The sequence below is a fragment of the Zingiber officinale genome, chromosome 2A (assembly GCF_018446385.1).
Source record: "Zingiber officinale cultivar Zhangliang chromosome 2A, Zo_v1.1, whole genome shotgun sequence".
In the NCBI taxonomy this organism is placed as follows: domain Eukaryota; kingdom Viridiplantae; phylum Streptophyta; class Magnoliopsida; order Zingiberales; family Zingiberaceae; genus Zingiber; species Zingiber officinale.
In genome coordinates, this window is record NC_055988.1 from 169,020,166 (window position 1) to 169,048,113 (window position 27,948).

Here is a 27,948-nt window from a genome sequence, read left to right on the forward strand (position 1 = left end):
TTGTCATCTTTGCGAGTTGAATACAGATTGCACCTTCCACTCCTGAAGAAGTAGCTTCGGATGAGCAATGTTTCTCGGTACGCCCTAAGCTTCCTTGATGTTGCATCTCGATCATCTCAGTGTAGTATACACCATAAGCTCTTATCTGTTGAATTAGGCTACACTATTTCTTTTCTTATGCTTCAAAAACTTAGCTGTTTACTTGCAGTCATCCCTAGTGCTCTACTGCCATGTCGCTTTAGTTATCATTTTCATCAATTTAATTAAATGTTTTTCTTCAATTTTGAGATAATTCCACATTTTGAAAACCTTGAGAAATGAGATCCAAACAAAAAGAGTTAATTATATCAATAAATATCAAGTTAACAGAGTTTTAGTTGGTATTTTTTTCTCATAATCGATGTTTGCTATGGAAGAAGGGTAGAGAGGGTACTAAAATGAGCATTTACTTTATACTTTTAAAATTTGTAATTAAATTAAATGCTAACTGTTAATTACTCAAGATATTTAATTATTTTAAATTTTGAGAGATATTTAGGTATTTCTTTTCTGGAATAATTGGATGAAGACACGTTGCAAACAGTTATTTAACCATGAATTTGCTTTGAAATCTATGTCGATTGTTGACCGTCGGATCCATGTGGTTGCTCTTTCCATCGGAGTCGGTTGTCATCAAAATGACGTGCCGAAATTATAGGAACGTGCGCAGAAATATAACCATGCGGTGGCAGCAGAAGTGACCATCGACTTTGGGCTGCTACGTAAGGAAACAGAGCAAACGATGGAAGCGGCGGTGGCGGCCGCCTTCGACGCCCACTCCGAAGTCGCCGACGCCCTCACCGGCTTCCTCTCCGAGCCCTCCCACTTCCTCCTCGACGACTTCCTCCACGCTTCGGAGTCCTCCGCCGCTGGCATCCACCCGTCCTTCTCTGCCCCCTCCTCCCTCTTCGCCCCGCTACCACTTCACGAACCCAGCGGCAGCGGCCTCCTCCAGCATTGGCCGAAGCGCCACCGAAGTTGCGACGACCTGCGCCACCACCAACTCCCGACGCCGGCGAGGGAGGAGCGGACGGAGCTGTCGGCGCAGAGCCGGGCGGCACGGGCGAGGAGGAAGAGAATCGCGGAGAAGACGCAGGAGTTGGGCCGGCTGATCCCCGGCGGGAACAGGATGACGACGGCGGAGATGCTGCAGGCCGCCGGCGGCTACGTCAAGTTCATGCAGGCCCAAGTTGGCCTTCTTGGGCTATTATTCACCGGCCCAATTAAGGTCCAATTAGAAATGCACAATTTTAACTCATTTTTTAATACAGAAATAATGAACTAATTTTATTTTTCTTATTATATTGCAGAATTGGGCTGCTCCACCGGAGACAGAGAGAAAGGCTCAAGCTCTGGTATCATCGCCACGTGTCCAAGAAAAATTGGCTGCGGAAGGGCGGTGCGTGGTGGCGAAGGAGTTGGTGATGGTCATGGCCGAGGACAAGGAGATCAAGTCCAACTTGACCATCGCTCGCGATCTTAATCGGTTCATCGAGTCGATCAATATCGGACTACGTTAGGGTTTTTGTTTTTCCTTGAAAAAAGAATTGTCAATTTAATTCTGAAAATTATATTCCATGTATTTGTTTTTGTGTTAATTTTATTAATATTAATGTTGCAAAATGTGATCATTAACTAAATGGATGGTGTAAGCCTGCTTTTTCTTCATATCAAAGTGTCATTGATAATCTCATTAATTGGAAAGATTGAGATTAGAAGACTAATCAGTTCGGTCATTCTTCCAGGGGTTCTATGTAAAGTCAACATTCTGAAATTACTAAACAACACATGTTGGAGAAAGCATTTTGTATATAAAATCTAGAGCAATAAAAAAAAACTCCTTTTTATATTGGAATTATAAAGGATATATATATATTTTTTTTTTATCAAATCTCACCCATTAATTATTCTCTAACGACTGCTGTTTGATCAATTATGATATTTTATTGATCGATTTTGATTTTTTTGACTATTGATTTTAAATTTAAATCCTACTTGTTCAACAACATAATTATAGTTTCATAATCGCTACCATGCATACGTAACCTATAACTCATGTGCGTTATTTTACATGGGATTGATGGTAAAAAAAACTGAAAAAAGATGCTCATGTGATATTCAAAAATATAGGACTGCTCTTTTGATTCTTGCCCTAAAATCTTTCCAAATCTCAAGGAAAAGGAAAGTTATAATCATAGGAAATGAACGAACTTTGGTGATAATAAAATCACTCTATGAGATGGATTATGGTTCACTCAGCCTGGTTGAGCTCCCCAGATAGTCCACTTCGTTCGACATGTTGGACAGTTTACTGTGTCAGATTCGATCAGTTTGTCATGTCGACAACACCGTCTGCTTTCAAATGGCTGGTTCCGGCCTGCCCAATTGGTTCAGTTCAAATTCCATCTCCGACTGATCCCTCAGATCGCTGTGGATCACCAGTAATCCCCACAGCTGCACGTCCCTCCGGCAACTAGATGGAACCGGCTGCTATCCCTCAAAGATATCTCCATTTGATATACATTCGATACATACTTTGCGAAATTATGACAATCAATGCAGATTCGGAGGTTCTTTGTGATGCGAATCGACTCGCGACAAGCATTGCCCATCAGCCCGAATGCTATGGCCAACTTCTCGCTATGCCCAAGTAGTATGCTTTCCTTTTGCTCATCGTCTACATCATGTAGCACACAGCTAAGATCTGGAACATAACCTGCCGCTTTGATCCTTTCGCACACCTCTGTAATCTTATCGAAAATTTCTTTCCTTTGGGGATGAGAACGGTCGCTGGAAAAGAAAATGTGCATGACCTTGTCGAGTTGGATGGAGCTTCTCCCTGGTTCTTTCGTCAGTTTTTTCAGTTTCATTGACTCCCTCACTCTGGCAACATCTTGCCATCTTCCTGAAGCAGCATAAATATTCGAAAGTATCACATAGTTACTAGCATTGTCAGGTTCCATGTCGAGAAGCTTTCGAGCAACAACTTCGCCAATCGAAATCTTAGCATGCAATCTGCACGCACCTAGAAGTGAATTCCATAGGGCAGATGTCGGTTCGTATGGCATGTTCTTGATCACATCTAGCGCTTCTTCTATTCTGCCAGCACGCCCGAGTAGATCTACGACACATCCATAATGCCCTATTTCTGGTTTCAACCTTTGATCACTGACCATATAACCAAAAATGTCTAGACCCTCGTCGATCAATCCACCGTGACTGCAGCCAGATAGCACAGCTAAGAAAGTAACACCATTGGGCTTCACTTCTCGAAACATGGACTTAAAGAGCTGAACAACCTCTCTTCCTAAACCATGTTTACCATAACCCATAAGCATTGTATTCCAACTAATCACTGATCTCTCAGGCATGTTATCAAAGACTCTTCTTGAATGCTTCAAGCTTCCGCATTTAGAGTACATGTCAATCAAAGAGTTGTCGAGGACTACATAAAACAGAAGCTCACTTCTGATAACCAAGCCATGCACTTGCCGACCGAAATCCAAAGCAGCAAGTCCGGCGATTGCAGTCAATAGACTGACAAAAGTAACATAGTTACATTCCATTCCCTCTCTCTGCAGCTGTTGGAACACTTCCAGAGCTTCCTCATCGAGGCCTGACTGGGCATATCCAGAGATAATAGCAGTACAAGAAACAACATCCCTATGAGGCAGCATGTTGAAAACTCTTCGAGCGTCTTTGATTTCACCAACCTTGGAGTACATGTCAAGCAGTGAACTCCCGACGAACATATGAGAATCGAAGTTACTTTTCACTGCTAGAGAATGTATTTGCCTGCCATGATCTTGACCAGAGTGTCCAGTACAAGAAGGAAGAACTGTAGCCAATGTGTATTCGTTGGGCAATATACCTGCCAAATTATGCAAGTTTTAAGATTGAATAACTTTATTTTCCAACATTTTTTTAGAGGGAAACAGATGAATATGGTTAACAATAAGCTAAACAAAAGTTTCAACATATATTTCCACTAAAGCAAAAGTTATAAGTATCCCAGATTAGTTTTGATGTTAATCAACCAAATTAAGTAAAGTTCTGTATTTGATGTCTTATGTTTGAGTGTGCAGAAACTTATGAACACAAGAAATCAAGCAGAAGGCGCAGCGAGTAAGAAGGATGACATGCGAAGGGAGCCGATGAGCTCGGTGCATCCAATGGACGAGGAGCTGCGGAAGAGTACACCGGTGGAGCGAGGACGGCGCATGGTGCATCCGAGGGATAAGAGGCCGGGAAGAAGTCTACTCGAGGAGAAAGTCGGAGTTTGGTTCGGGTGAGCTCAACTCCAGACGACCAAAGCATCACCCAAGTGAATGGATCAAAGAATCGTCAACTTCTGATGTTAACCATTTGAGGCGCCTCGGGTGACCCGAGGCATCCTGAAGACTCAAGGTGCCTCATTTGTCTTGAGATGTCTCGGATGAACAAAAGTCAAAACGTCTCAGATGGATCTCAAGAGCCTCACATGCAGGAAGCAACCATTGCCGCAAAGATAAGTAGCAGAATCCACGTCAGCCGACCCGAGGCGCCTCCGATGAACTGTGGCACCTCCAATGTTGACAGATCAACAAAGAACCATTGCGCGTGGATCAACCTCAGCACAACTGAGGCGCCTCTGATGGAACTGAGGCGCCTCTAATGGAACTAAGGCTCCTTCGATGTGCTACATCAGCAAAATGGTCATTTCGACCAGAATGCTATAAATAGAGGTCTTATCCTCTTAGTTTTAACCAAGGTTTTCAATAGCGGCGAATAACGCGCTACATAGCACACAATCGCGCGCTACGATCAGCCAACGCTATAGAGCGTTCGCTGATTAGCGATTGTCCCAAATAGCCCACGCTATGCGGGACAAAAGCGTCAATAGCGCACATAGTGTGCACTATCGTGACCTAGCGGGCGCTATAATTGCAAATTGCTTACAAAATAGCTAGGGCGAAGGCGAGGAGGCAAATGCGAGTGGAATCGTGACCGTCGAGAAGGTAGGGCAGAGGCGACAAGCGACGGGCGACTAGCGACGAGCGAGCGACAACTTGTGAGAGGCGATCGGCGAGCGGTGGCTTGTGGGCGGCGGCAAGGGACAACGATTGGAGGTCAGCTTTTCTCCTTCCTTTCATTTTCTTTGTTTTGTTTTTCCTTTTTTTTTTTGTTTCTCGAAGGAGCAAAAGTGATTTCGCGATTTCCAGAAGTCAGGCATCTGGATCGATCGATTGAGATCCTTTCTGTTCGAACAGAAAGGATCTCAATCGATCACTTGATCCATCCAGGGTATTTCGATCAATCAAGATCTGTTCGAATAGAAGGGATCTCGATCGATCACAGGATCGATCGATTCCCATTTTTTTACTGATTTGTTTCTAATTAATTAATTATTTGTTCTGATTTTTTTCTTTTGTTCTTCTAGGATTTTGATTGTCTAGTTAGAATTTGCAATGTCTACGAATTTGTCAAAAAAAAGATAAAAAAGATATTGGTTGGAAGTATTGTTATCAAAATGAGGGAGAAAATTCTGTTCGGTGCAAATTTTGTCATCATATATCGAATGGAGGGATTACTCACTTGAAGGAACATTTAGCTCAAACTCATAAAGGGGTTGCACCTTGTGTTAGTGCTCCGGATGATATTAAGAAAGAAATTAGGGAATCACTTGACCAAATTAAAGCATCTAAAAGCAAACAAACCGAATTGTTACGAGAGATTGGTGAGGGTCCCTATTGTATGAGTACGCAATCATCAAAAGTTGGAAGTGTAGGGGGAAATGCAATTGGATGTTCTGGTAGTGGTGAATCAAAAGGTAAAGGTACTCTTCATGGGTTTGTTAGTTTTGAACTTAGACAAACAACCCTAAATTCGGTATACAAAAAAGATTTGCTGGTTGATGTGAAGCGTAAAGTTGATCGTTTTATTTACTTTGCCGCACTTCCGTTTAATGTTGTGAATGATCCTTATTGGGTTGCCTATGGTTGAGGGTATTGCGGAATATGGAAGAGGGTTCAAGCCTCATTCAATGCATGAGTTAAGAACTTGGATACTTAAAGCTAAGGTTGATGGCATCAACCTAATATATGAGGAGCATAAAAAGGCATGGAAAAAATATGGATGCACTATTATGTCTGATGGTTGGACGGATGGAAAGAATAGAAGTTTGATCAATTTTTTGGTAAATAGTCCCGTCGACACTTTCTTTTTAAAATTTATTGATGTATCAACTTCTACTAAAAATGGGGAATTGATCTTTAAATATCTTGATGTTGTTGTTGATGAGGTGGGAGAGGAAAATGTGATTCAAATTGTCATGGATAATGCTTCGAATTGCATTAAGGCTGGGGAAAAAATTATGGAGACTAGACATAGAATTTGGTGGGCACCTTGTGCGGCGCATTGCATTGATCTAATGTTGGAGGATATTGCAAAGTTGAAGATTTTTTCTGACACAATTGAGCATGCTAAGATGGTTGTGAAGTTCCTTTATGGTCATGGGACTATACTTTCTTTGATGAGAAAGTATACAAACGGTAAGGAAATTCTCCGTCCCGCTGTTACTCGCTTTGCTACTTTATTTCTCACTCTTCAGAGTATGTATAACGTTAAAAGGCCACTTGAACAAATGTTTGCTTCCGAAGATTGAGTTAGTTCACCACTATCTCAAACAACTCAGGGGAAGGTCGTGAAGAGAATTGTTGTTAATGATCCCAACTTTTGGTCACATGTTGCATTTTGTGTTAAGAGTGTTATTGCTCTTGTAAGTGTATTAAGGGAAGTTGATTCGGAGGAGAGATCGGCCATGGGATATATTTATGAACTTATGGATAAGGCAAAAGAGATAATAAAATTTAATTATGGGGGAGTTGACAGAAAATACAAGCCCATTTGGAAAAAAATTGATTCACGATGGACTCCACAACTTCATCATCCTCTACACGCGGTCAGATACTATTTAAACCCGCAATTGCGTTATGAAGAAAGATTTTCTTATTGTGATGAAGTTAGAGATGGATTGTATACTTGCATGGATAGGATGTTGTCTTCTGATGATCGTCTTAAAGAGGACATCTAATTGGACTTGTATAACAAAGCTGCAGGAGATTTTGGAACTCCAATAGCAAAACGAACAAGAATGTTACGAACTCCGGGTAAAATTTTCTTCTTGTAACCATTCTTGTAAAATTATACTAGCATTCGTATTTTAAAATTATATACATTCTTGTAATTTTTTTTTATGTTATTACTTATTAGTCTCGTGGTGGGAATGTTTTGGAAGTAAGACACCCAAACTTACTACATTTGCAATTCGAGTGCATGGTCTCACTTATAGTGTTTCGGGATGTGAAAGAAATTGGAGCACTTTTGAATCAGTGAGTATTCTAAGTTTCTAACTCTACTTGAATTTTAATTGTTTTATAATTCTCATATCATTGTTTAATTTTTTTTATATATGTTTTTTCTTTGTAATATTAGATTCATACAAAAAAGAGAAATATGCTTGAACATGCAAAGTTGAATGCGTTGGTGTTTGTGAAATATAACTTTAAGCTTAGGGAGAGAAGCATTAGGAGGAGAGACAAGATTGATCCCATTGTAGTTGATGAAATTAATTCGGATGATGAATGGATAACTAAGAAAGAAGGTCCAGTCCTCCTCGTAACTACTAAATGCTTGAAGATGATGAATTATTTGAAAGTGATCCTATTGTGAGTGTGCCGTCGGCTACCTTTGAAAGTCTTTTCGACTCAGATAAGCGAGTCGAAGATGTTGAGGATATAGTTGAAGTTCCTTCTACAAATTAAAAAAAAAAATTTGTTGAAAATTCAAGTAAGCACCAAGCATATGCAAATTATTTACTTATATCTACTTCACCTATAATTGATTCTTAAATGTCGTATCTCTTATATAATAGGTGGAAGCAAAGACAAACAAGCAAAGTTGAGTCTTGTTGATGTGGAAGATAATCATCTTAATGCTAAAAATTATGGTGGAGTAATTCCAACAACTTTTGATAGTGGAAATTTTCCAACTATAGACACTATTGATGATGATAGTGATATAGATTTGGATGATATTGATTATTTTTATGTTATGTTGTTTTAATTATAAGACTTTTTAAATTGTTATGGGATATTTTGACATGTAATGAATTATTATGATTAATTTTATGTTATGTTATTTTTATTTTACTTATATAAGTATATTTTGTTTTTTTTAATTTAAACATTGACGTGCACGAAAAGCTTGCGCTATGCGTTTCGCTATTTACGCTACGCGATGACAAGACAAAAACGCTATGAACCAACGCCACGCAATTTAAAACACTGGTTTTAACAACACAGTATTTCATTTCCTAATTCGAGTTTAGAAGCTTTTGTACTTAACTGTTGTAAGGGGCTACTCCGTCTCCAACTGTTGTCAAAGGAGCCACTTAGTGCGCATTTCAATATCTTGGATTAACAATCTCCTGGTTGCAAACCAAGTAAAAGTTCTGAGTCTCTTACTTTATTTTTATGTTATTTGTTTACATTTAATGCATGTGTCCTTGCTAAGTAAGTAGCAAGAGAAGATTTGTAATTCTACTTTACAGGGCTATTCACCCCCTCTACTCGGTCCAACCGATCCAAGAATAGTCAGATCAAGGAAACAATTGTTAGACCAAGAGGGCAGCATAATTCATTCCACTAGATCTGCTAAGTAAGATTGAGGAAACAATTGCTAAACAAAGAGGGCAGTTTGATTTGTTCCACTAGATCTGCTCCTCAAATTATTGGTAGATTCTGGGAAAAAATAATTGAGGACTTCAAATCTAGCAAGCTAACTAAAAGGAAGAAAATTGGTGCAGCCATAGATCCCTATTTCTTTTACAAGTTCAATTTGATAAAATGAAATTGTTTTTGACTTCTTGTGCATCGGCATTGGTTGCTATGATATGCAATGACAAGAAAATTTACATATGAATATCTAAAAACATTATTCCATGCAAGAGGCACATATTTGAAGAGATCAAGCTTGAAGAAATAGACTATGTTTGCACGTCAATAGATATATTTGGACTATGTAAATCTATGTGGATATAAGAAGAACTCGCTGTGTACAGCTTGATGACTAGAGCATTTTGGTCAGAAATAATGTTCAAAATCCTCTCTCGAACACATATATCAGAACTCTTGACCAAAATCACACATAACCAATGAAAAAAACAAACCATTGATAACCTAGATGGCACAGCAGAACCATCATTTTTAGTTGTGCTCCAACCAACATGAAACAGATATTTGTTAAGACTGTCCGATGAAGTGCAACACTTTCAGCAGTTGAAAATTGGACAATCTAGCCAATGAAAGGCACCACGGCCAATGAAGTTTACGTATGCACTAAGTCCCTAATGTTCATTTTTTTGACTTGATTGTCAAAATGTGACCTCGTCGAGCACATTCCCCACATCTATTTTTGAGCATTTTCATTACAGAACCAATGGACTCTAAATCTTTCAATGTCTGAACTGATGCCAGAAAATTTTTTGAAAATTATCATCAAACAATGAAGGAAACCAAATGCTACACTTTCGTGAATCTTAAACTACATCTCCAAAGCCTCAGAGCTCTGTTGTGATGCACACAGTAGTATTTGGGCCTCCAAAACCTAATTTATAACACTACATCTCGATACAACAAAACGGAACGTGTTGTTTTAACAATAAGCTGCACAATTCAGACAAAGAAGACTTAACATTATCAAAATGCCAAAAAGCATTCAACGTTACCTGTTCTTAGCATCCTGGGGAGTTGCTCCAAGGCCTCAAAGCTTCGACCGTGCTGAGAGTACCCCGACATCATAGCAGTCCAGGAGATCACGTCCCTCTGGGACATTCCGTCGAGCACTTGTCGGGCGTCCTCCAAGGAACCGCCTTTGACGTACATGACAAGGAGCCGGTTCGCTAGGCGAACGGAAGTGACAAAATGAGACTTGATCATGTGGGCGTGGACGACCCGGCCCTCCTTTATCGCGCGCCTGCGGGTGCACCCTCGCAGAAGATCGTCGTAGTCGGCGAGGCCGAAAGTGGCCATTGGAGGGATGGAATCGCAGACGCGAAAGGAGATCGCGGTGGAGCATGGAGGAGGGATCGATCGGGGAAAGGTATGGGAAGCGGACTCGCCGGAATGGAAGTGGAGGTGGGACAGGTGGCGGCGGAGAATAAACTGGGATCGCCGGTGCATGAGGACTAAATTAGAAATATGGGAGTGGTCGATGAATTTTTTAGGATAACTTCATTTTGACCCATGTAGTTTCATATTTTTCAGGCTTATGCTTTAGTTATTCTGAAATGTTCACGAGCATTTTTAAAAAACAAGAAAACCATAACACTTTGAAAATTTTCTTTGCCTCAAAAATTTAAATAATGCACTTATATATATATATATATATATATATATATATATATATATATATATTTGTTATCCTCATTGATATTCATAGGGTGATCGGTTTGATCTTATATATTTTTTTCATCGGCCATTAAGATAAGTTAGGAAGCGCACACCGCGACTAGTCCAAAAATCTAGTATCCTTTAGTTATGTCCCTATTTACTCAGGATCAGACCATAGATACCTAGATAATAATCTGAATAACATCCCTTTTTTTATTATTAGTATAAGTCATTTTTTTTTCACATACTATGTAAAACATTTAGAGAAGAATATTAAATTGAAAAATTAAAGAGATAATAAATATTATTGAAGTTGCCATCACACTTTTATATCTAGTATTTAAAACACATATAAATTTAAGATTAAATTAAATTTATTTGTATTATTTGATTGCATTATAGTTAAAAAAAAATTAATCAGGCTCGGCTCGGTAACGTTGAACTTGGGTGATTAGTTCGACCCATGAAAATTAGAAGCATTTTGAAAATACAAAATTATGAGTATTTAAAAAAAACAAAAAAGATTTTCCCGTATTGACTATTTGGCTAACTCGTGGAGTACGAAGTATAAACTTTAAGGGTACAATTGAAAAAATCTTCTTTTAATTATTTTGGTCGAGCACGCTCGACGCGTTTACGGCTCGACTCAACCAAATCGAACCCCTTTCGTTTACCGATCTATTTGGCGCCTTGTTTCTTCTTCTTTTTCCTCCTCTTCGACGTTGACTATTGTCTTCCTGTTCCTCGCTGCGGCGGCGATTTCTTCGCCCTGGCCATCGATTGAACCATCAGCTGATCGGTGCCGGGATCGAACGATCGGACGCAGGCAGGATGTCCTCGAGCAGTCGGAATTACTACCCCGATTTCAACCAGAAGATCGACTACGTCTTCAAAGTGGTGCTGATCGGCGACTCGGCGGTGGGGAAGTCGCAGCTGCTCGCCCGGTTCGCCCGCAACGAGTTCAATCTCGACTCCAAGGCCACCATCGGCGTCGAGTTCCAGACCCGCACCCTAACCATCGACCAGAAGACCATCAAGGCCCAGATCTGGGACACCGCCGGCCAAGAAAGGTCATCTCCTCATCTTCCTCCTCGATCTTTTCCCTTTTCCCCGCCCTGCTTTTTCCGTGATTTATCGCCCTAATTTGCTCGTCCTAAGTTACCATTTCAAAACTCAGATTGTTTGTGGCTTTGTTCTTTCGATCTATCCTACATAAACAAAAACTTAGTTATGAAGGATCTCTTTTTACTTCGTTCTCTGTCCAAAATTTTCATTGACTCCAAAAATCAGTTTTTTTTTTAATGGACTTTTTCTCTGTTAATTATGGTTTAAATGATCTACGAAGATCTTCAGTCATCTTCTTCCTTGAGCTGCCTTCTATTTTAATTTGCTGCGACAAAGTCGTTATGATGCTGGCCAGCAGGTATCGGGCGGTGACGAGCGCTTACTACAGAGGCGCAGTGGGAGCGATGCTAGTCTACGACATAACCAAACGCCAATCGTTCGACCATGTGACTAAATGGCTGGAGGAGCTGCGAGGACACGCCGACAAGAACATCGTTATCATGCTCATCGGAAACAAGTCCGACCTCGGAAGCCTTCGCGCGGTGCCGACCGAGGACGCCAAGGAGTTCGCTGAGAATGAGAATCTCTTCTTCATGGAGACTTCCGCCCTCGATGCCACCAACGTCGAGAGCGCTTTCGTGACCATTCTCACCGAGATTTACCGGATCGTCAGCAAGAAGTCCCTTGTGGCCAACGACGACGCTGAGCCTACCGGGGACACGAACCTACTGAAAGGAACTCAAATAGCAGTCTCCGGTCAAGAGCCTGCTGGTTCTAAATCGACATGCTGCGCATCGTCTTAGATTGAGTGCTTTGTTGAGTAAATGCAGTTATTTTTTCACTCAAGCAGATCCCTGTGGAATTCTATTATTGACTTGTGGCCTCATAAACATGTCACAGGAATTTAAATAGCATGGAAAAGTTTGGATTCTAGAGCCTTCAGCTGACCAATGATATAAGTATTTCTAAGCCATTCTCATGTCTAAACTTATACGAATATGGCCATATCTAGGTTTTGCAATGTCGCTAACTTCTTATTGGGCAAACACCCTTCAACTAGTTATTTTTCTTATGGTTCTCCTCAAATCCCTTTCACATAATAGCTAGTGCATAAGGTGTTACCATCATGAGATCTGAGATTCAAATCTCGACAAAGTCGATGTAAATATCTTCCTTATATGCTAGTCATTATTCCAAAGACTAATAGCCGCTCGTGATTATCTCCTCCGTGTTGACCCTCGGATGGGTTGACAGGGATGCTGGGGACGAACGTATTCACCTTTACCACCATTTTCTGGTCAAAGTGAAAGTGTAAAGTGTGTCGTTTCCTCGACCATCTAAATTTTATCTGGTTAAGCCATTAGCCATCCCCAAGTTATCGAATATGAATTAATGAATACATTAATAACTTATTTCCTCTTCCATTTTCCCTTCTCAAATGCAAGAATTATAAATCTGTATTAACTAAAAATACTGTGAAAATTTTATCTAGACAAGCATTAATGTATACCATAAACAATTCAGTTTCACCTATAATAACATTATCAAATTACATAGGGATTAGCATGGAAGTGTGCAAGACTAGAAACTACTAAAATATTTCCATGTGAAATTTAAAAAAAAAAAACTTCTTGGTCATTAAAGCTCTTACCAACTTTGTAGAACAATTATCTCAAACCTAATAACTTCAGTGTTTAGTACTGCTCCGTGGATAATATATTTGTTTAGTACCTACGATTTCTACTTTCATTGCTTTGTTCCCTTGTCCTGGAGTTTCTTATCACTTTATCAATGCCAAATGTTTTGCTAGTCAGATCAGACCAATCAATTCAACCAATTATTAGAAACCAGAGGTAAACCTAGTCTGGTTTAACCAGTAGAGACATTCTGATCGAATCAAACTATATACTAGAACAATATATTAGAATGAATATACAATAGTTTTTTGCTTGGCTGTTTTCAACAAAACTAGCTTCATCTTTTTTCTCAAACAAGACATCCTACTTTACCTAAAACTAGTCAGGTCGATCTCAAGTCTCAACCTCTGGCTCAGTTGGGTTTGAAACCTCCATTCTAACCTACCTTCCAACCTCAAGTGGAAAATGTCTATTGTCCCTGTGCAAAGATAGCTATGTTCAACTTTACTTCGGTGAAAAAATGTAGAACTATATAATTATATAATACATGTGCTATTAAATTACAGTGGATGAGGCTACCAAGTGTAGATGTTATAAGGGTCCTCAAAGAATTAGTTGTTAAGCCTAATGGCCAACCAAAATCCTAAAAGATTTCTACAATCATTCTTTGATTTCACAGAGAGAGAGTCTTCCCTTAACTCAGGCTCTCTCAAGATCAAGAGCCTCTTCAAGGGTTGCGTCTTTCGGTATGCCAGTCATCTGATACACGCCCTTTCTAAGAAGAAGTGGAGGCGGCAAAAGAAGGAGCAACAGTTCGAGTTGCTAAATCTGCAACTGAACTGGTCACCCCCAAATGTCATCAGTCCCATCCCCGAGCTTCCTGTCTTTGGTGAGTTAGATACTTAGTTTGTGCTATGACTCTCCCTGGAATTCAGCATTAATTTTGACTGAGGATGGTGATGACAAAGCAGAGATGTCGCTTGCAGGACACCTCGAATGGGTTGAGGACGATTTGGAGGCTCTAGGGGAGGAGGATGGAGAGAATGAGATCGACCAGCTTGCAGAGAAGTTTATCGCTAGCTGCCATGAGAAGTTTAGGCTGGAGAAGGAGGAATCTTATAGGAGGTACCAAGAGATGCTGGAAAGAAGCACATGAGGAAGTTAAATATTGTTCTTGTTATGTTCCTGTTCATAGCTAAGGTTCAAATGGAGATCAGATGCTTGGGTTGCAAGACCAATTGTAGAGGTGAATAATGTCATCTCTGCAGGTATTATTGCCTCATCTTTGCTCAAAAAATGAATACCGAATTTTATGCAAGACTATACAATTAGGTCAACATAAGATGGAAGAAAAAATATGCAAAATGCTAAGTATCACCAGCACCAATACTGACGTTGTTAATTGTGCACAAATAACTCATACGAAATGTTTAGAAACAATTCTTCCTTAGTGATATATAATGAATTGAATCCATGGACAAGAAAATCAGAACCTGGTTCGATATCTTATGTTGTGAATCTTGGGCTGTCAAGGGCAAGCCCCATGGTATTCAAACCGTTGTCCACATAAACTACAGAACCAGTCACTGCTGAAGCCAGAGGTGACACCAAGAACGCTGCCGTGTTGCCAACTTCCTCTGCACAAACATGTCATTATTTGAACAGGAAGAAAAATGTGGAATGGAACTGGGATGCAATACAATAGAAATTATGCAGTAAAGCTTATGGTTTCAACCTGCACGCAGTTCTTTCTGCAATGGGGCGTTAGCGTAGGAATAATCTATCATCTTTTCTATGAATCCAATAGCTTTTGCTGCTCGACTTCCCAATGGCCCTGAGAACATATTAACATAAACAAAAAAGGAGGGAACATAATGTTTGCATGCACATACTAAACACAACGAAATTCAAATTGGTAGAAACTCTTTTTTTTTTCTTGGTCATTTGGAAATCTAAGTGAACAAATATTTAATAAGAGTAAATGAAACATCTGAACTTGATGTTAGATTTTGAGGAATATCCTAAGACAATCGTCTTATAATTTTTTTACTATTTATTTGATAAATATAGATTCACTATTTGAGTGCATATTATATATTTGATTATCTTAAACTCATTTACTAAATGTCCGCAATACAATTCATAGCATGTGAGAATTTGTGATTGGATCATCACTTGTGATTATCTCTACATGTGTAATTATGAGCGTATTGAAATTTCCTAGTCATCGAATTGATGCATTAGGATATCATCAATTTTGTGAGACTAGCACGGGTTATACTCCTTGGTTAGGCCAAGCAGTTATTTTCTCACAGGTTGGAGATATTGGGATGTCGAGAGTTAAACGTGGATGCTAGTTATGGTAGCTAGTTCATTAGAGTGATTCGCTAAAAGACTTCATATGGTTCTCTACATATATAGATATGTCGCTGAAAGTTCTTACTGCATCATGAGTGCAAGTTTCCTTCGACTTGAGGTATACAAGTCATCTTAGTCATGGAGACTTATACTTTGACATCTTAAGCACGCATCTCATCGAGGTGTGGACCCAGGATGATTGAGTATAAGTCGAAGTGCCCGAAGGTGTTTGGATAGCCCACAGAGGATTCACCGCTCCTTGCGAGGAGACGTATACCCTATGACCACTCGTTATAATTATTACTCAAAATCTTTGGCCAAAGCATCACATGTTAAGAGTGCGAGACTCTTAGACACATGTACGAGTAATTTGAATTCGCAGAATAAGGAAGTATTACTTAGACTAGGTGTAACGTAATCAGTCTAGTGGGGACTGACACATAGACCATGTCCTAAACCAAGTGGGTATAAGACAAGCGAAAGGAACGAGGCACAACTCATAGCTGTTGAAGGGTTTAGAATTAATTCTAAGATCAACTATGATTTTTTGGATAATTGATGATCATGATGTACTACTAGGTGTCACTCATAATCGCTCTATACTTAAGTAGTTAATTGTGGACAGTCAAAATAAACCGGGAACCAATTGAGTCACATGCACTAACGAGTCTTTAAAAGACATAAAACAAGTTAAAGAATAGGATTCTTATATCAAGAGATAAATGTTTGATTGAACCATACATAAGACAAATATGGAAATATTTGTCGCAATGGAAACATTGATGAATCACATTTCTTATGGAAGAGTTGGACTATATTTGGTTTAATCATGAATTAATCATGAACCAACTTGATTTAGTTGTGAAGCAAACCAGGGGGTTAATAGACTAATTTTTAGTTAAGGGATAATGAGTTGGGTTTGTACTTTCTAATCCAACACATTAAAGAGAATTATATATAGATGTAATTGGGAGATAATTATATACAATTTTCATTATTTGGTTGATTGGGTTTTAGAAACCTAATCCTCCTCTCTCTCTCCTCTCTCTTTGTCGCCGGCCACACAACAACAAGGAGAAAAATTCTCATTGTTGTGACCACCAAGCAAGGAAGAGACATCTTCCTTGTTTTGCTTCCTCTTCTTCCTCTTGATTTCTCTTCTTCGCTCGTGGCTAATAACTTTCAAAGGAGAGGCTTGTACTCGAGGAGTTGTCTTGGGGAGCTCGGCATGGATACGAATAGAGGCGAGGTTCGACAACGTCGCTAACGGTTGATGCCTTTCTCATTACAGGTCATCCATAAGATATACCTAGCGTAAATTTACTTTCGGTAAAAATTTAATTATGCGATCATGTTTGGTATGTTGTACCCTTATATGCATGTGGTGTGTGTTGTAATAAATTAGATTTATTTACGTTTAGTCTTCCACTGTGCATGTTTACAAAACGTGTTTTAGCACACCCAGCATCAGGCATATCCCTTCACTTGAATACAATAAAGCAAAAACTGTTATGTTTCACTACTTGTAAAATTGTGAAATATTCACGAACAATTTCCATGGAACATTTTGTTTGACTTATTATGTATTCATAATATAATATATATTTGTAGCTTGTAAAATTTTCATGAACAATTTCCATGGAACATTTTGGTTTGACTTATTATATATTCATAATATAATATATATTTGTCGGTTTAGACGTAATGTTAGTTCCCTAGATACTAAACTTTGAAGAAATAATTCGAGCATAGGCTTGCTGAGCTGACTACATGCTTTAGTGATAAATATGCAACTTAAGTGGAAAAAAAAAACTACCACCCATCTTGAGTCAACTCGTTTTCCTCATAAATGTCCACATTTTACCCCCCCCCCCCCCCCCCCCTTCCCAAAAAAAAAACTACAAAACAAACACACTTCAATCCGGAGAAATATTAATGGGATCAATGATATTTCTGAGAAGTCTATACCTGCTGATATTGTATTTACTCGAATTTTGCCTTTTCGTCCTGCTTCAAAAGCCAATACCTGTAGCCAGAAGTAAATGTAGTGAACAGAAAACAGGTAGTTTAAACCACAAATCATCATCAGTATAGTATAACATTAAAGATCAAGGAAAGCAAATGCACCCTAGTATCACTCTCCAAGGCTGCTTTTGCTGAACTCATTCCACCTCCATATCTGCATATAGATATAAAAAACGGGCATACACAATTTAAACAACTTCAACTGGTTTAACTAGAGAAGCTAGAGAACAGAATATACCCTGGAATGGTTCTTTCGGAGGCAATATATGTTAATGACAATGTAGCACCCCCTGCCACATTGGAGTTTAAAAGTTTAATGGATACAGGCAATTGCTATATTAACATAAAAAAAAAACAGAATATCAAAAACTGTCTAGCAAGAAAAAATGAATGATAATGATATCCATAAAATCAAGAAAAATATGTATCTAGTGTATGTTAACTTTGTTAGTTTATTTTTTGGCAATCGTACAAACTATCTGTAATGGTGTTTGATTATGCTAGAGATACTAGAGTAGATTTGTATTCCTATAAAATCTTAAAATCATAGCCTGCCATGGGCAGACAGAGTCAAAATATCTCACGTAATGCCTATAATCAGTTCCCTTTGAAAGATCACATGCATCACATTGAAGGGATGTTACATTTATCTGTGGAAAGTGGAAACAGTAAAGAAAATCTGATTTTATTATAGTTAGTCTACTCTGAATATACCTTGGTTCATTATTGGAAGGAAGTGTTGGAGCAATGAAACAAAAGAGTAACTCGAAGCCGAGATTGCAGAAAGGTATCCTCTTCTAGATGTCTCCAAAAGTGGTTTTGTTACCTATTTATGGACACTGAAATTTTGAAGGGGAAAAAAATCATACATGCATGTATGTGCTCAAATAAGAAGATAAAGGAAGACCTCCGGTCCATTAGCAAGTGAATGCACAAGGATATCAATGCTTTCATAATCATTCTTCACAGATTCAGCTACTTCCTGTGCAAACGAGAAAATCATTGAACAATAAGGAGCCAATTTAATTCCACAGCATGACTTTGGTATGAGTGAGAATAAACAAATACAATTGTTCAACAATCTACCTTGACAGTCCAGTTTGAGGCCCCAGCATAACGTTTATTTGCTTTGACCTAAAATGCAATATAACATCAAGTCATTATATAGCGGAAAAGGCAAAGATAAGTTCAATGAAACAGTATCCCAGGCATTTTTTTCCATACATCTTCTGGCACATCCTCAAGAGTATCATAAACTGCATCAAGAGGATATACTTTGGCAATTTCCATAAGAGAACCATTTGGCAATCTTCAAAATAGAATCATTATCATAATCACCCAAATAAAGTTATGAATTGTGTAAGGATATATGTATAAGCTACAACAATAAGGTACAGGAAAAACAATACGTGAATGCTCATAATTCTTGTAAACCACATACCTGCGAGACTCATCAAACTTGCCACGCCTTAAGCTAGTCTCAAAAATGTTTAGAGCCTAAGCCTCAATAATGAAATTTTGTTAGTAGTTATTCAGTATTAAAAGCAAAATGCTATGAGAATGCAAATTCACATACAGGAACCCATGTGCCCACAAGAATTTCTGCCCCAGCAGCAGCAAGAGCCTTTGCAATTGCCCAACCATAGCCATTGTCATCAGCCACACCCGCAATAAAAGCTCTCTTACCTTAAAAATCAGAAGAAGTAACTCACTAAAGATGAAAAGCACAGCAAGCCATTTACCGGTAAATGACAATTTATCATCTTGTAAGCAATGAACTATGCACTACCAAATTTTCCAGTCAATACCATCAGGGAATTCAAGCATTAGAATATCTAGAAAAGTGGTTTTCTTGATCTGGGTGGTGAATATGCAAACACTGTGCACTTAACATTCACTTGAGACAATAATTTTATAAGTTGATGCAACAAATATTTGATTTAAGATGCCAAAATATTTAATATGCTACCACAAATAAAACGGAAAAAATAAAGTATTTTAAATTATACCGAGTGGGAAAGAAATGTATAAAGAATCGAATACCTCTTAGATCAATGGGTAAGCCGTATGCCAATGTTTTCTCAGTTTCCCCAGACATTGCCCTGGTAATGACTCTGGAATGTTTTACAGAAGGTGGATGTCTCTTTGAAAGAGATTTGAGAAAGAAGGCATTTGACGAGCTTGTGAACCCTGGACTGGCTACTTTCAAGTTGAACTGGGAGATTGTTGTCATAGACATGAACACCCTCCTAGAAGTGAAGGCGCAATGGTTTGCTCCTACCACTTGTAAACCGGCAACTGCTGATGCCACCACCATTGTTCTTCAGACACCATAGCAAACAAACATAAGCCATAGTGGAAACAAGGAGTTTAAGCCAGACGTTAACTGGGTCTCAGTGTATATAGCAAGCATGCATTTTAAACAAAATATTCTATGCACAAAAGTGGAAGAATCACCAAGGTACCAAAAGGAACGCAACAAAGAAACAAATACCACAAACAATGAGACAAGGCACCTTCTTTATCCTTTCAATTTGTCTAACATTAGTTAAAATTTTAAAAACATCCATTAAACAAGATAGGTTTGTTAATGACAAAGGGCATTGTCACCTTATCCACGACGGCGGTCATGAGCGCATCGGAGCACTCCACTCCGAAGCATTATATTGGAACCAACTTGAGGAAATCTTTTACCTGCAGTTGCGGCTGGAAGACTCAAATTCGTCGAAGCAGGATCCCCTTTCGATTCCCTTCTCAAATGGGAAATGGGAAATGGGCGGCGGTAGGCAGGACGAGGAAGTGCTGCCGATGCGACCTCTGAGTGAAGAGCTCCTCGTCGCCAAGGCGGTGATGGTGGTAACAGTTGAGTGAGGTTTTAGGGTTTTGCGGATGGTGGATATCGCCGCTCGGCCTCTCACCTGTTGAGCTCGAGCTCGATCTATCTCGTTCTCGTTCTCGTTCTCGTTCTCGTTCGGGTTAGAAAGATATGTAATATTTGACAGTGCAGAACTCATTTTAGTCCTTGGACTGTCTGTCCACAGTTTGCTGTTTTCTGTTTTCTGTTTTCTGTTTTCTTGTCTTTTGTTTTAAAAAAAAAATTGTAATTTTTACTATTTCTTTTACATACATATTTTTTTTAAAAAAAAATACACATGACATTAAAAGTGTGTTTGGTTCGGGATTATCTTTGATAATCTTGATTATCTATTTTAGATTATCAATTAAAATCTTATTTGATTTAGATAATCGATGATTCTTAAGTAATGTTTCATGCCCGACACGTCGGCAAAAGGGCATGCAACCCGGAATCGGAAAACCTCGGAAAATTGAGATTTTTCTTGATTCTGGGGTTAACAAAAAAATGTACCCAAAATATCCTCGAATAAGAGAAAAATGTGATAAAAAATAAAAGTATAAAGAAAAAAATAAAATAAAAAACTTTAAAATATATATAAAAAAACATTAAAAATTAAAAAATAGAAAAAAAAACATTAAAAAAAAAGAAAAAAAAGAAAAAAAACATCAAAAATAAAAAAAACGTAAAAAATAAAAAGTATATAAAAAATTAAAAACATAAAAATAAAAAATAGAAAAAAAGGTAACAAAAATTAAAAAACTTTAAAAAATGAAAAGAAATAAAAAAAATTAAAAAAAACACATAAACATGAAAAAAAACATGAAAAAGAAAAAATAAAAAAAAACATAGAGTTTAAAAAATAACAATAATAATAATAATAATATAGTTGGTTTTTGTATGGAAGGATAATATAGTAAAATATTAAAATAGTTATTTATTAAAAAATTTAAACAAATAAATTTTTATTGCATTGCTTTCCCATGCGGGATAGAGGTCAATGACATGTGGAGGTCAAAGCCAAGATAGTCAACCTAAAGGTGTGGTCGATCGGAAGGCCACCTGGCTGATCGGCCACGACCGCGCCCGGTGCGACGCAGAAACAACTCGGCCACGGGTCGGGTTTCTGACGCTCATGAGTCCGCCTAGGAAAGTTGAGGCGCCAGGCGGCCTGTTCGCTCGGACGACTTGCGAATCAACGAAGACATGTTGGTGCGGGAAGCATCAGACGATCGAACCCAAGTTTTGATAATGGCAAAGGGTTCAAAGTTAAATAGTGTTGTGATCTAACAAATTCATGGAGCTTGCAGGAAAGTCCTAAGTGATACTTAGGCAAAAGTCCTAACTGTGGTTAGGCAGGTGGAAAACCCTAGGAGGTGGTAACCCTAGGTCATAGGGGGTGGTAACCCTATGCGGAAAGTCTTGGCGGATCGACAGTTTCAGGTAAAAGTTCTAGGGGGTAACCCTAGGTGGAAAGTCCTGGTGTCGCGAACCAGGTGGAAGACTGGACGGGCCGGGAAGCGGAAGTCCAACAGAAAGTCCGGAAGCTTCGAACGTTGAGCAAAAGTCCAGTCAATCTGGAGGATTGCACTGGCAACAGGTAAATCTCCTAAGTGGAGTAGGTGAGGGCGCGTTCCCCGTAGAGGGAACAGTAGGCGTCGGGTTGACCTAGGGTTTCCGGTTGAAAATCCGAAGTCAGACCCGGACAGTCCGATGACTATCGATATCATTTATCATATTCTGTGCTAACTTTGTTTTGCAAGGTTTGTGTTTGGGACTAACACATTTTGCAGGAACAAAGGAGCACATTTAACCTCGGATGAATACTGTCCAAGGCGCCTCCATGGGGCTTGGAGGCGCCTCGGGTGCTAGCCGAAGCCAGCTGTCCAGAGGCACTGTAGGCGCCTCGAAGGAAGTTGAAGGCGCCTTGGAGCAGCTTGGAGGTGCCTTCAATGGGATAAGGTGCAACCAAATCAGAGTTGATCCACGCGTGTGACTCGGCGGCCTAGAGGCGCCTCAGACAGGCTTGGAGGCACCTCCAGCACTGTTTAAAAGAAGGGGGGGGGGGGGGGGGGGGGTGAGGCAGAGGCTCAGGACAACAATTTCTAAGTGATCAAGCTACAACGCGCTGCCTCAAAAAACACCCTGAAGTGCTGCTACAAGTTTCCGACGACCTGGAGCTCCGCTACTTTAAGATTCTGTTGTCGGTATAAGTTTTCTTTAATTATTGCACTTATTGTAACTTACACTTGTACAAACTTTGCGTGATATAGTTGTTGCCCACAGTAAGCGATCAACAATCGCAGGCCTTAGAGTAGGAGTCGCCACAGGCTCCGAACCAAGTAAATGATCTGTGTCTTCTGTGTTTGTGTGATTCTTTCTATTTATTTCGCTGCGTATTTTCGACTCTATTTTAAATCAAGCAAAATAGCCACAAGCGCTATCCACCCCCCCTAGCGCTTCTCGATCCAACAATTGGTATCAGAGCGGGGTCGCTTTGAATAGATGAAACCACCATTCGAGCATTTTTTTTTTTTTTTGACTTTTTTGTCTGTTTAGGCTAAAAATAAAACCTTACGCCTTTCGTTTTTTCCCTCCAAAACTGTTTTCAAAAACTTCATTTTCATCTTTTCACAATTGATTGGGATTAAAGAAATATCACATTTAGCAAATTTTGAAATAATATTTTATATATTATTTTAATTTTTTTTATTATTTTATTATTTTTTCTCAAAATTTGTAAATTGTTATTTCTATCTTTATTCTGCACTACTAATCCAAGACCAAGTCTTGGAACAAGTTTTCTTGTTTCTTTGTGTGCAAGATTCATTTCTCAAATGACCCATCAAGAAGGTTACAGCACTGCTCGTCCCCCGCTCTTCTCTGGCGAAGACTTCGGCTATTGGAAGTGCTGAATGGAGTCTTTTCTCCAGGCCCAATTCGACATATGGATGATAGTCAAGACTGGATTCGAACTATCAACTGACGGAACCGACAAACCAACACCATGCGAGAATTGGGATCCTATCCTAATCAAGAAAGTAGAGGCCAATGCCAAAACAACCTACACCCTACAGTGCGGACTAACAAATTCAGAGCTTGATCGAGTTGGAAAATTCTCAAGTGATTGAGCTTCACGAAGGTATTCCTGATACGAAAATAGGTAAGCATGTTTTAATTAACGAATTATTTGAGCAGACTAATACTACTCCGGCCGAGAAAGGTGTTGCATCATTTGCAGGTACAAGCAAGACGAAGAAAGTGTTAAAGGCAACATGGTCCGAGTCATCAGACGAATCTGAATCTGATGAAGAAGAACAACCAAGCCTCCTCGCTCTACCAGTACTAGCACATGTTGCCGAAATCGAGTCCGAGTTTGAATCCGAAACCGAGTACGAATCAGACACCGAGTCCGAGCGAAGCCACAAATCCATATCCATTTCCGAATGACCCAAACCAACTGTAAGTTCTATAATGTCTAGTATTAACCTAGATGACTCGGAAAACTTAATTCCTTACTTACTTAAGAAATTGACTAAATCCAACGTCCGAGTCAAGTCACTCCAAAAGGAGGTAACAACCCTTAAGGAAGTGACTAACTCGAGTCCTTTAACTGAGCCAGTTCAAATTAGAAATTCAACCCAAGTCCAACAATTTGAGGAAGAAAATTTCAATTTGAAAACTCAAGTTAAAGAACTCAAGAACATGTTGAAACAGTTTACTTTGGGTTCCAAGAATCTTGATCTGATTCTCGAAAAATAAAAAGTCGTTTACAACCGATCCGGACTTAGATTCAAGATTAAAAGGAAATACCAATCATATTTATCACTCGTTAATAGATCAAATAGAAAGGTAGTCCAAGCATGAGTACCTAAGTCCAACCTGATCAATCAAGTTGGAGTTGGTCAATATTGGGTCTCCAAGGATCAAGTCTATTACCTTGATAGACCATATCAAGGCTATGATCCAGGGGGAGCTAGTAGAAAAACTATCTTAATAAAAAGAATTTAATTAAATCAAAAATAAAATTAAATTTAAAATTCAAATTAAATTCAAACTAAAAATTCAGATTAATTCTAAATTTAAGACAAATAAAATTTATATCAAATTCTTACAAAATCTTAAGGGAAGACTCCAGAATAGCTGGCATCTCCAAAACTTAATCTACCCGACAAGGGTAACCAAGAGTAGACTACCCGGCAGGGTAATTAAGGTTAGATTAAAATGGGCTAGGTTTAACTTGACTCACGGTACTGGTGAAGTATTGGATAATAGTACGTTGGGGAAGCTTAGTCATCGCATGTCTAGGAAGATATGGCTTCGACCTGGTGCGTTTGGCTAAGTGGAACTAACCGAAGCTACTCTTTATGGATCCTAAAAAGTTAGACCAAGGTTTTGTACTAAGTTCAATGGGTAGGACTATTTGGAAAACCTCGAAGGCATGGTTGCTTTAATGATGTCCTTGTGACTCACCATAACCCAGAAGTTTATCCAAAGAATGTATATTTGTTGAACCCAAAACTAAACCTGAATCTAACACAAAGTTAAACCAAAACTCTAAAATTGAACCTATTCATCTCACAAAATTATAAGATTCCCTGATTTGAAATCTAGATCGGGTAAGATGACTAAGGATTAAAAGTAAATCAAATTAATCTAAAAATCAAATCAAATTAAATTAAATAATTAATAATTATTTAAAAATTATTTAAAACTTAATTTCAAAATTATTTAAAAATTATTTTAAAAATTATTTTAAAAATCATTTGAAAATATATTTAAAAATCATTTTAAAAAAATATTTGAAAAATTATTTTAAAATCATTTTTAAAAATATTTGAAAATTTATTTTAAAAACATTTTAAAAATTATTTGAAAAATTATTTTAAAAATCACTTTAAAAATTATTTGAAAAATTATTTAAAAAACATTTTAAAAAATTATTTGAAAAATCATTTAAAATATCATCTTAAAAAATATTTGAAAAATCATTTTTAAAATTATTTGAAAAATTATTTGAAAAATTATTTTAAAATCATTTTAAAAATTATTTTAAAAATCACTTTAAAAATTATTTGAAAAATTATTTAAAAAACATTTTAAAAAATATTTGAAAAATCATTTAAAAAATCATCATAAAATTATTTGAAAATTTATTTAAAAATCATTTTAAAAATATGTGAAAAAATATTTAAAAATCATTTTAAAAATTATTTGAAAAATTATTTTAAAAATCACTTTAAAAATTATTTAAAAATCATTTTAAAAATTATTTGAAAAATTATTTTAAAAATCACTTTAAAATTTTTTTGAAAAATATTTAAACATCATTTTAAAAAATTATTTGAAAAATCATTTAAAAAATCATCTTAAAAATTATTTGAAAATTATTTAAAAATCATTTTAAACTTATTTGATAAATCATTTTGAAAATTATTTAAAAATCATTTTAAAAATATTTGAAAATCATTTTAAACTTATTTGAAAAATCATTTTAAACTTATTTGAAAAATCATTTTGAAAATAATTATATATATATATATATATATTTGAAAATAATTTTTAAAATTATTTGAAATTCAAAACTTATGTTTTATATCAAATGCAAAGACAACTCCATCTCACGATCACTCATAAGCTGAACATGCTTGTTAATCTAGAATGAGTGAGATGGAAAGTTAGACAAATAAATATTTTGTTTTAACCTCTCATGCCTAAACATTAGGGCTCTAATACCTTACCAAAATAACCTAATTAAATTACAATCAACTCAACTCATGCTTGGACATTAAGGTTTAAACTTATTGCTCCTCCTTGGCCATTAAATATTTTGAAATTCATTATTCATTTAAAAAAAATAAATACATAATAGTCTTAAACTTTTCAAAATGTATTTTTTTTTTAAAAAAAGCATATTTACCCATAAAGCCTTTAGAATCTATTTAATAGAGTTTGAAAAATGTATTTTTCCCCAAAGATTTCAACTAAGTTTCAAAATTGGCTAAAGTTACTTTTCAAAGTAAACCTTCTACTAGCTTAATTGAAATTATCTCTTTAGACATTTAGCTTTACAATGAAAACAATTATAAAAAGCTAAGTGTTTGAAAAGTTTTTTAAATTAGCCAAACATCCTTTCTTTAAAGCTAAGAGTTTTCTATAATTTTTTTTTTTCAAAACTTAATTCAATTTTCGTACTTAAAAAAATCCCTTTTAAAAAGACTTTTAAAAGTTTAATGGAAAATCTTTAAATAAAGTCTTTAAAAGCTTCAATTTCCAAAATTTTGACTAAACATAGTTGTTTTGCACTTAAACTATTTTTTACTTAGCCAAATTTCACTAAGTTTTTTCCTACAAAGTTTTAAAAGCCAGGTATTTTAAATGTTATTCTTTGGGCTTCAACATTTTTACTAAGTTTTTCCTACAAAGTCTTTTTTAATATATGGCAAAGAGGGAGAGTAGGACAAAAAATTCAAAATTCAAACTAAGGATAAGAGTTCTCTTATTAAGGGGGAGCCTTAACTTTGGAAATTTTAAGTTTACCTTAAATTTTAAAATCCTTTTTGCTTGTACATAACCTGTTACTTAAGTATGCTTATGTTTGTGCTTAAACTTATAATTTTAAAGCATGCTTAGGTTTATTTATGTATTTTTTACTTAACTTTGAATTTGAGTTGTCATAATCAAAAATGGAGAGATTGTTGGTGCGGGAAGCACTAGACGATCGAACCCAAGTTTTGATAATGACAAAGGGTTCAAAGTTAAGTAGTGTCGTGATCTAACAAATTCATGGAGCTTGCAGGAAAGTCCTAAGTGATACTTAGGCAAAAGTCCTAGCTGCGGTTAGGCAGGTGGAAAACCCTAGGGGGTGGTAACCCTAGGTCATAGGGGGTGGTAACCCTATGCGGACAGTTTTGGTGGGTCGACAGCTTCAGGCAAAAGTCCTAGGGGGGTAACCTTAGGTGGAAAGTTCTGGTGTCGCAAACCAGGTGGAAGACTGGACGGGTCGGAAAGCGGAAGTCCAGCAGAAAGTCCGGAAGCTTCGAACGCTGAGTAAAAGTCCAGTCGATCTGGAGGATCGCATTGGCAACAGGTAAATCTCTTGAGTAGAGTAGGTGAGGACGCGTTCCCCGTAGAGGGAACAGTAGGCGTCGGGACGACCTAGGGTTTTCGGTTGGAAATCCGAAGTCAGACCTGGACAGTCCGATGACTGTCGATATCATTTATCATATTCTGTGCTAACTTTGTTTTGCAAGATTTGTGTTTGTGTGATTCTTTCTATTTATTTCGCTGCGTATTTTCGACTATGTTTTAAATCAAGAAAAATAGCCACGAGCGCTATTCCCCCCCCCCCTCTAGCGCTTCTCGATCCAACAAGACATTCCCGTCCGAGTATGTGGCCGAGCGGCCTTCCCACTCGGACCAATACACGTCTCCTCCCAGACGGCAGCGGGTCCCTACATCTCTCCTTGTCAAGCTAGTAACAAACAAAAGGAGCAGAAGAGGCCAAAGGGGACAGCCGGTGATATCTTTCTCGAGACAT

At 37.7% G+C, this 27,948-nt stretch overlaps 5 protein-coding genes across 8 annotated transcripts; 3 read left to right on the forward strand and 2 right to left on the reverse strand.

The window, feature by feature from the left end:
• The first annotated feature begins 130 nt into the window (after positions 1-130).
• Positions 131-1,652, forward strand: LOC122043177 (transcription factor bHLH52-like). The gene is made up of 2 exons (XM_042603667.1): positions 131-1,267; positions 1,350-1,652. Exons 1-2 carry the CDS (start codon positions 782-784, stop codon positions 1,557-1,559), a joined length of 696 nt encoding a protein of 231 aa, XP_042459601.1. The 5' UTR covers positions 131-781; the 3' UTR covers positions 1,560-1,652.
• Positions 1,653-2,085: 433 nt separating this feature from the next.
• LOC122043179 (putative pentatricopeptide repeat-containing protein At3g13770, mitochondrial) lies at positions 2,086-10,283 on the reverse strand. The gene is made up of 2 exons (XM_042603668.1): positions 9,806-10,283; positions 2,086-3,910 (listed from the first exon to the last, which is right to left on the reverse strand). The coding sequence occupies exons 1-2, from the start codon at positions 10,257-10,259 to the stop codon at positions 2,475-2,477; spliced, it is 1,890 nt and encodes a 629-aa protein (XP_042459602.1). The 5' UTR covers positions 10,260-10,283; the 3' UTR covers positions 2,086-2,474.
• Positions 10,284-11,164: 881 nt separating this feature from the next.
• Positions 11,165-12,467, forward strand: LOC122043181 (ras-related protein RGP1-like). Its single transcript, XM_042603672.1, has 2 exons — positions 11,165-11,539; positions 11,893-12,467. The coding sequence occupies exons 1-2, from the start codon at positions 11,301-11,303 to the stop codon at positions 12,335-12,337; spliced, it is 684 nt and encodes a 227-aa protein (XP_042459606.1). The 5' UTR covers positions 11,165-11,300; the 3' UTR covers positions 12,338-12,467.
• Positions 12,468-13,031: 564 nt separating this feature from the next.
• Positions 13,032-14,489, forward strand: LOC122043182. Of its 2 annotated transcripts, none has more exons than XM_042603673.1 (2): positions 13,032-14,060; positions 14,143-14,489. In XM_042603673.1, the coding sequence occupies exons 1-2, from the start codon at positions 13,799-13,801 to the stop codon at positions 14,325-14,327; spliced, it is 447 nt and encodes a 148-aa protein (XP_042459607.1). In that variant the 5' UTR covers positions 13,032-13,798; the 3' UTR covers positions 14,328-14,489. The 2 variants fall into 2 exon arrangements, with proteins under 2 accessions (XP_042459607.1, XP_042459608.1); XM_042603674.1 differs by having other exon boundaries at positions 14,158-14,489.
• On the reverse strand, positions 13,413-20,522 carry LOC122043180 (enoyl-[acyl-carrier-protein] reductase [NADH] 1, chloroplastic-like). 3 transcript variants are annotated; one of them, XM_042603671.1, is made up of 14 exons: positions 20,249-20,522; positions 19,598-19,875; positions 19,131-19,240; positions 18,996-19,051; positions 18,779-18,863; positions 18,641-18,688; positions 18,462-18,536; positions 18,269-18,380; positions 17,793-17,844; positions 17,657-17,708; positions 17,498-17,555; positions 14,907-15,005; positions 14,665-14,808; positions 13,413-13,649 (listed from the first exon to the last, which is right to left on the reverse strand). In XM_042603671.1, exons 2-13 carry the CDS (start codon positions 19,869-19,871, stop codon positions 14,678-14,680), a joined length of 1,152 nt encoding a protein of 383 aa, XP_042459605.1. In that variant the 5' UTR covers positions 19,872-19,875; positions 20,249-20,522; the 3' UTR covers positions 13,413-13,649; positions 14,665-14,677. The 3 variants fall into 3 exon arrangements, with proteins under 3 accessions (XP_042459605.1, XP_042459603.1, XP_042459604.1); XM_042603669.1 differs by lacking the exon at positions 13,413-13,649 and having other exon boundaries at positions 14,516-14,808; XM_042603670.1 differs by lacking the exon at positions 13,413-13,649 and having other exon boundaries at positions 14,516-14,808; positions 20,165-20,522.
• Between the last annotated feature and the right edge of the window lie 7,426 nt (positions 20,523-27,948).

Bases quoted from the DNA above. Each gene is read 5' to 3' on its own strand.
- LOC122043177 (XM_042603667.1), top strand. From the start codon at position 782: ATGGAAGCGGCGGTGGCGGCCGCCTTCGACGCCCACTCCGAAGTCGCC. The intron at 1,268-1,349 runs GTCCAATTAGAA...ATTATATTGCAG, and splicing joins TATTCACCGGCCCAATTAAG to AATTGGGCTGCTCCACCGGA.
- LOC122043179 (XM_042603668.1), bottom strand. From the start codon at position 10,259: ATGCACCGGCGATCCCAGTTTATTCTCCGCCGCCACCTGTCCCACCTC. The intron at 3,911-9,805 runs GTAACGTTGAAT...ATAATTTGGCAG, and splicing joins CCCCAGGATGCTAAGAACAG to GTATATTGCCCAACGAATAC.
- LOC122043181 (XM_042603672.1), top strand. From the start codon at position 11,301: ATGTCCTCGAGCAGTCGGAATTACTACCCCGATTTCAACCAGAAGATC. The intron at 11,540-11,892 runs GTCATCTCCTCA...GCTGGCCAGCAG, and splicing joins GACACCGCCGGCCAAGAAAG to GTATCGGGCGGTGACGAGCG.
- LOC122043182 (XM_042603673.1), top strand. From the start codon at position 13,799: ATGGCCAACCAAAATCCTAAAAGATTTCTACAATCATTCTTTGATTTC. The intron at 14,061-14,142 runs GTGAGTTAGATA...ATGACAAAGCAG, and splicing joins CCCCGAGCTTCCTGTCTTTG to AGATGTCGCTTGCAGGACAC.
- LOC122043180 (XM_042603671.1), bottom strand. From the start codon at position 19,871: ATGGTGGTGGCATCAGCAGTTGCCGGTTTACAAGTGGTAGGAGCAAAC. The intron at 19,241-19,597 runs GTATTCGATTCT...CTGATTTTTAAG, and splicing joins CTTACCCATTGATCTAAGAG to GTAAGAGAGCTTTTATTGCG. The intron at 17,556-17,656 runs GTGCATTTGCTT...TTCTGGCTACAG, and splicing joins CCTTGGAGAGTGATACTAGG to GTATTGGCTTTTGAAGCAGG.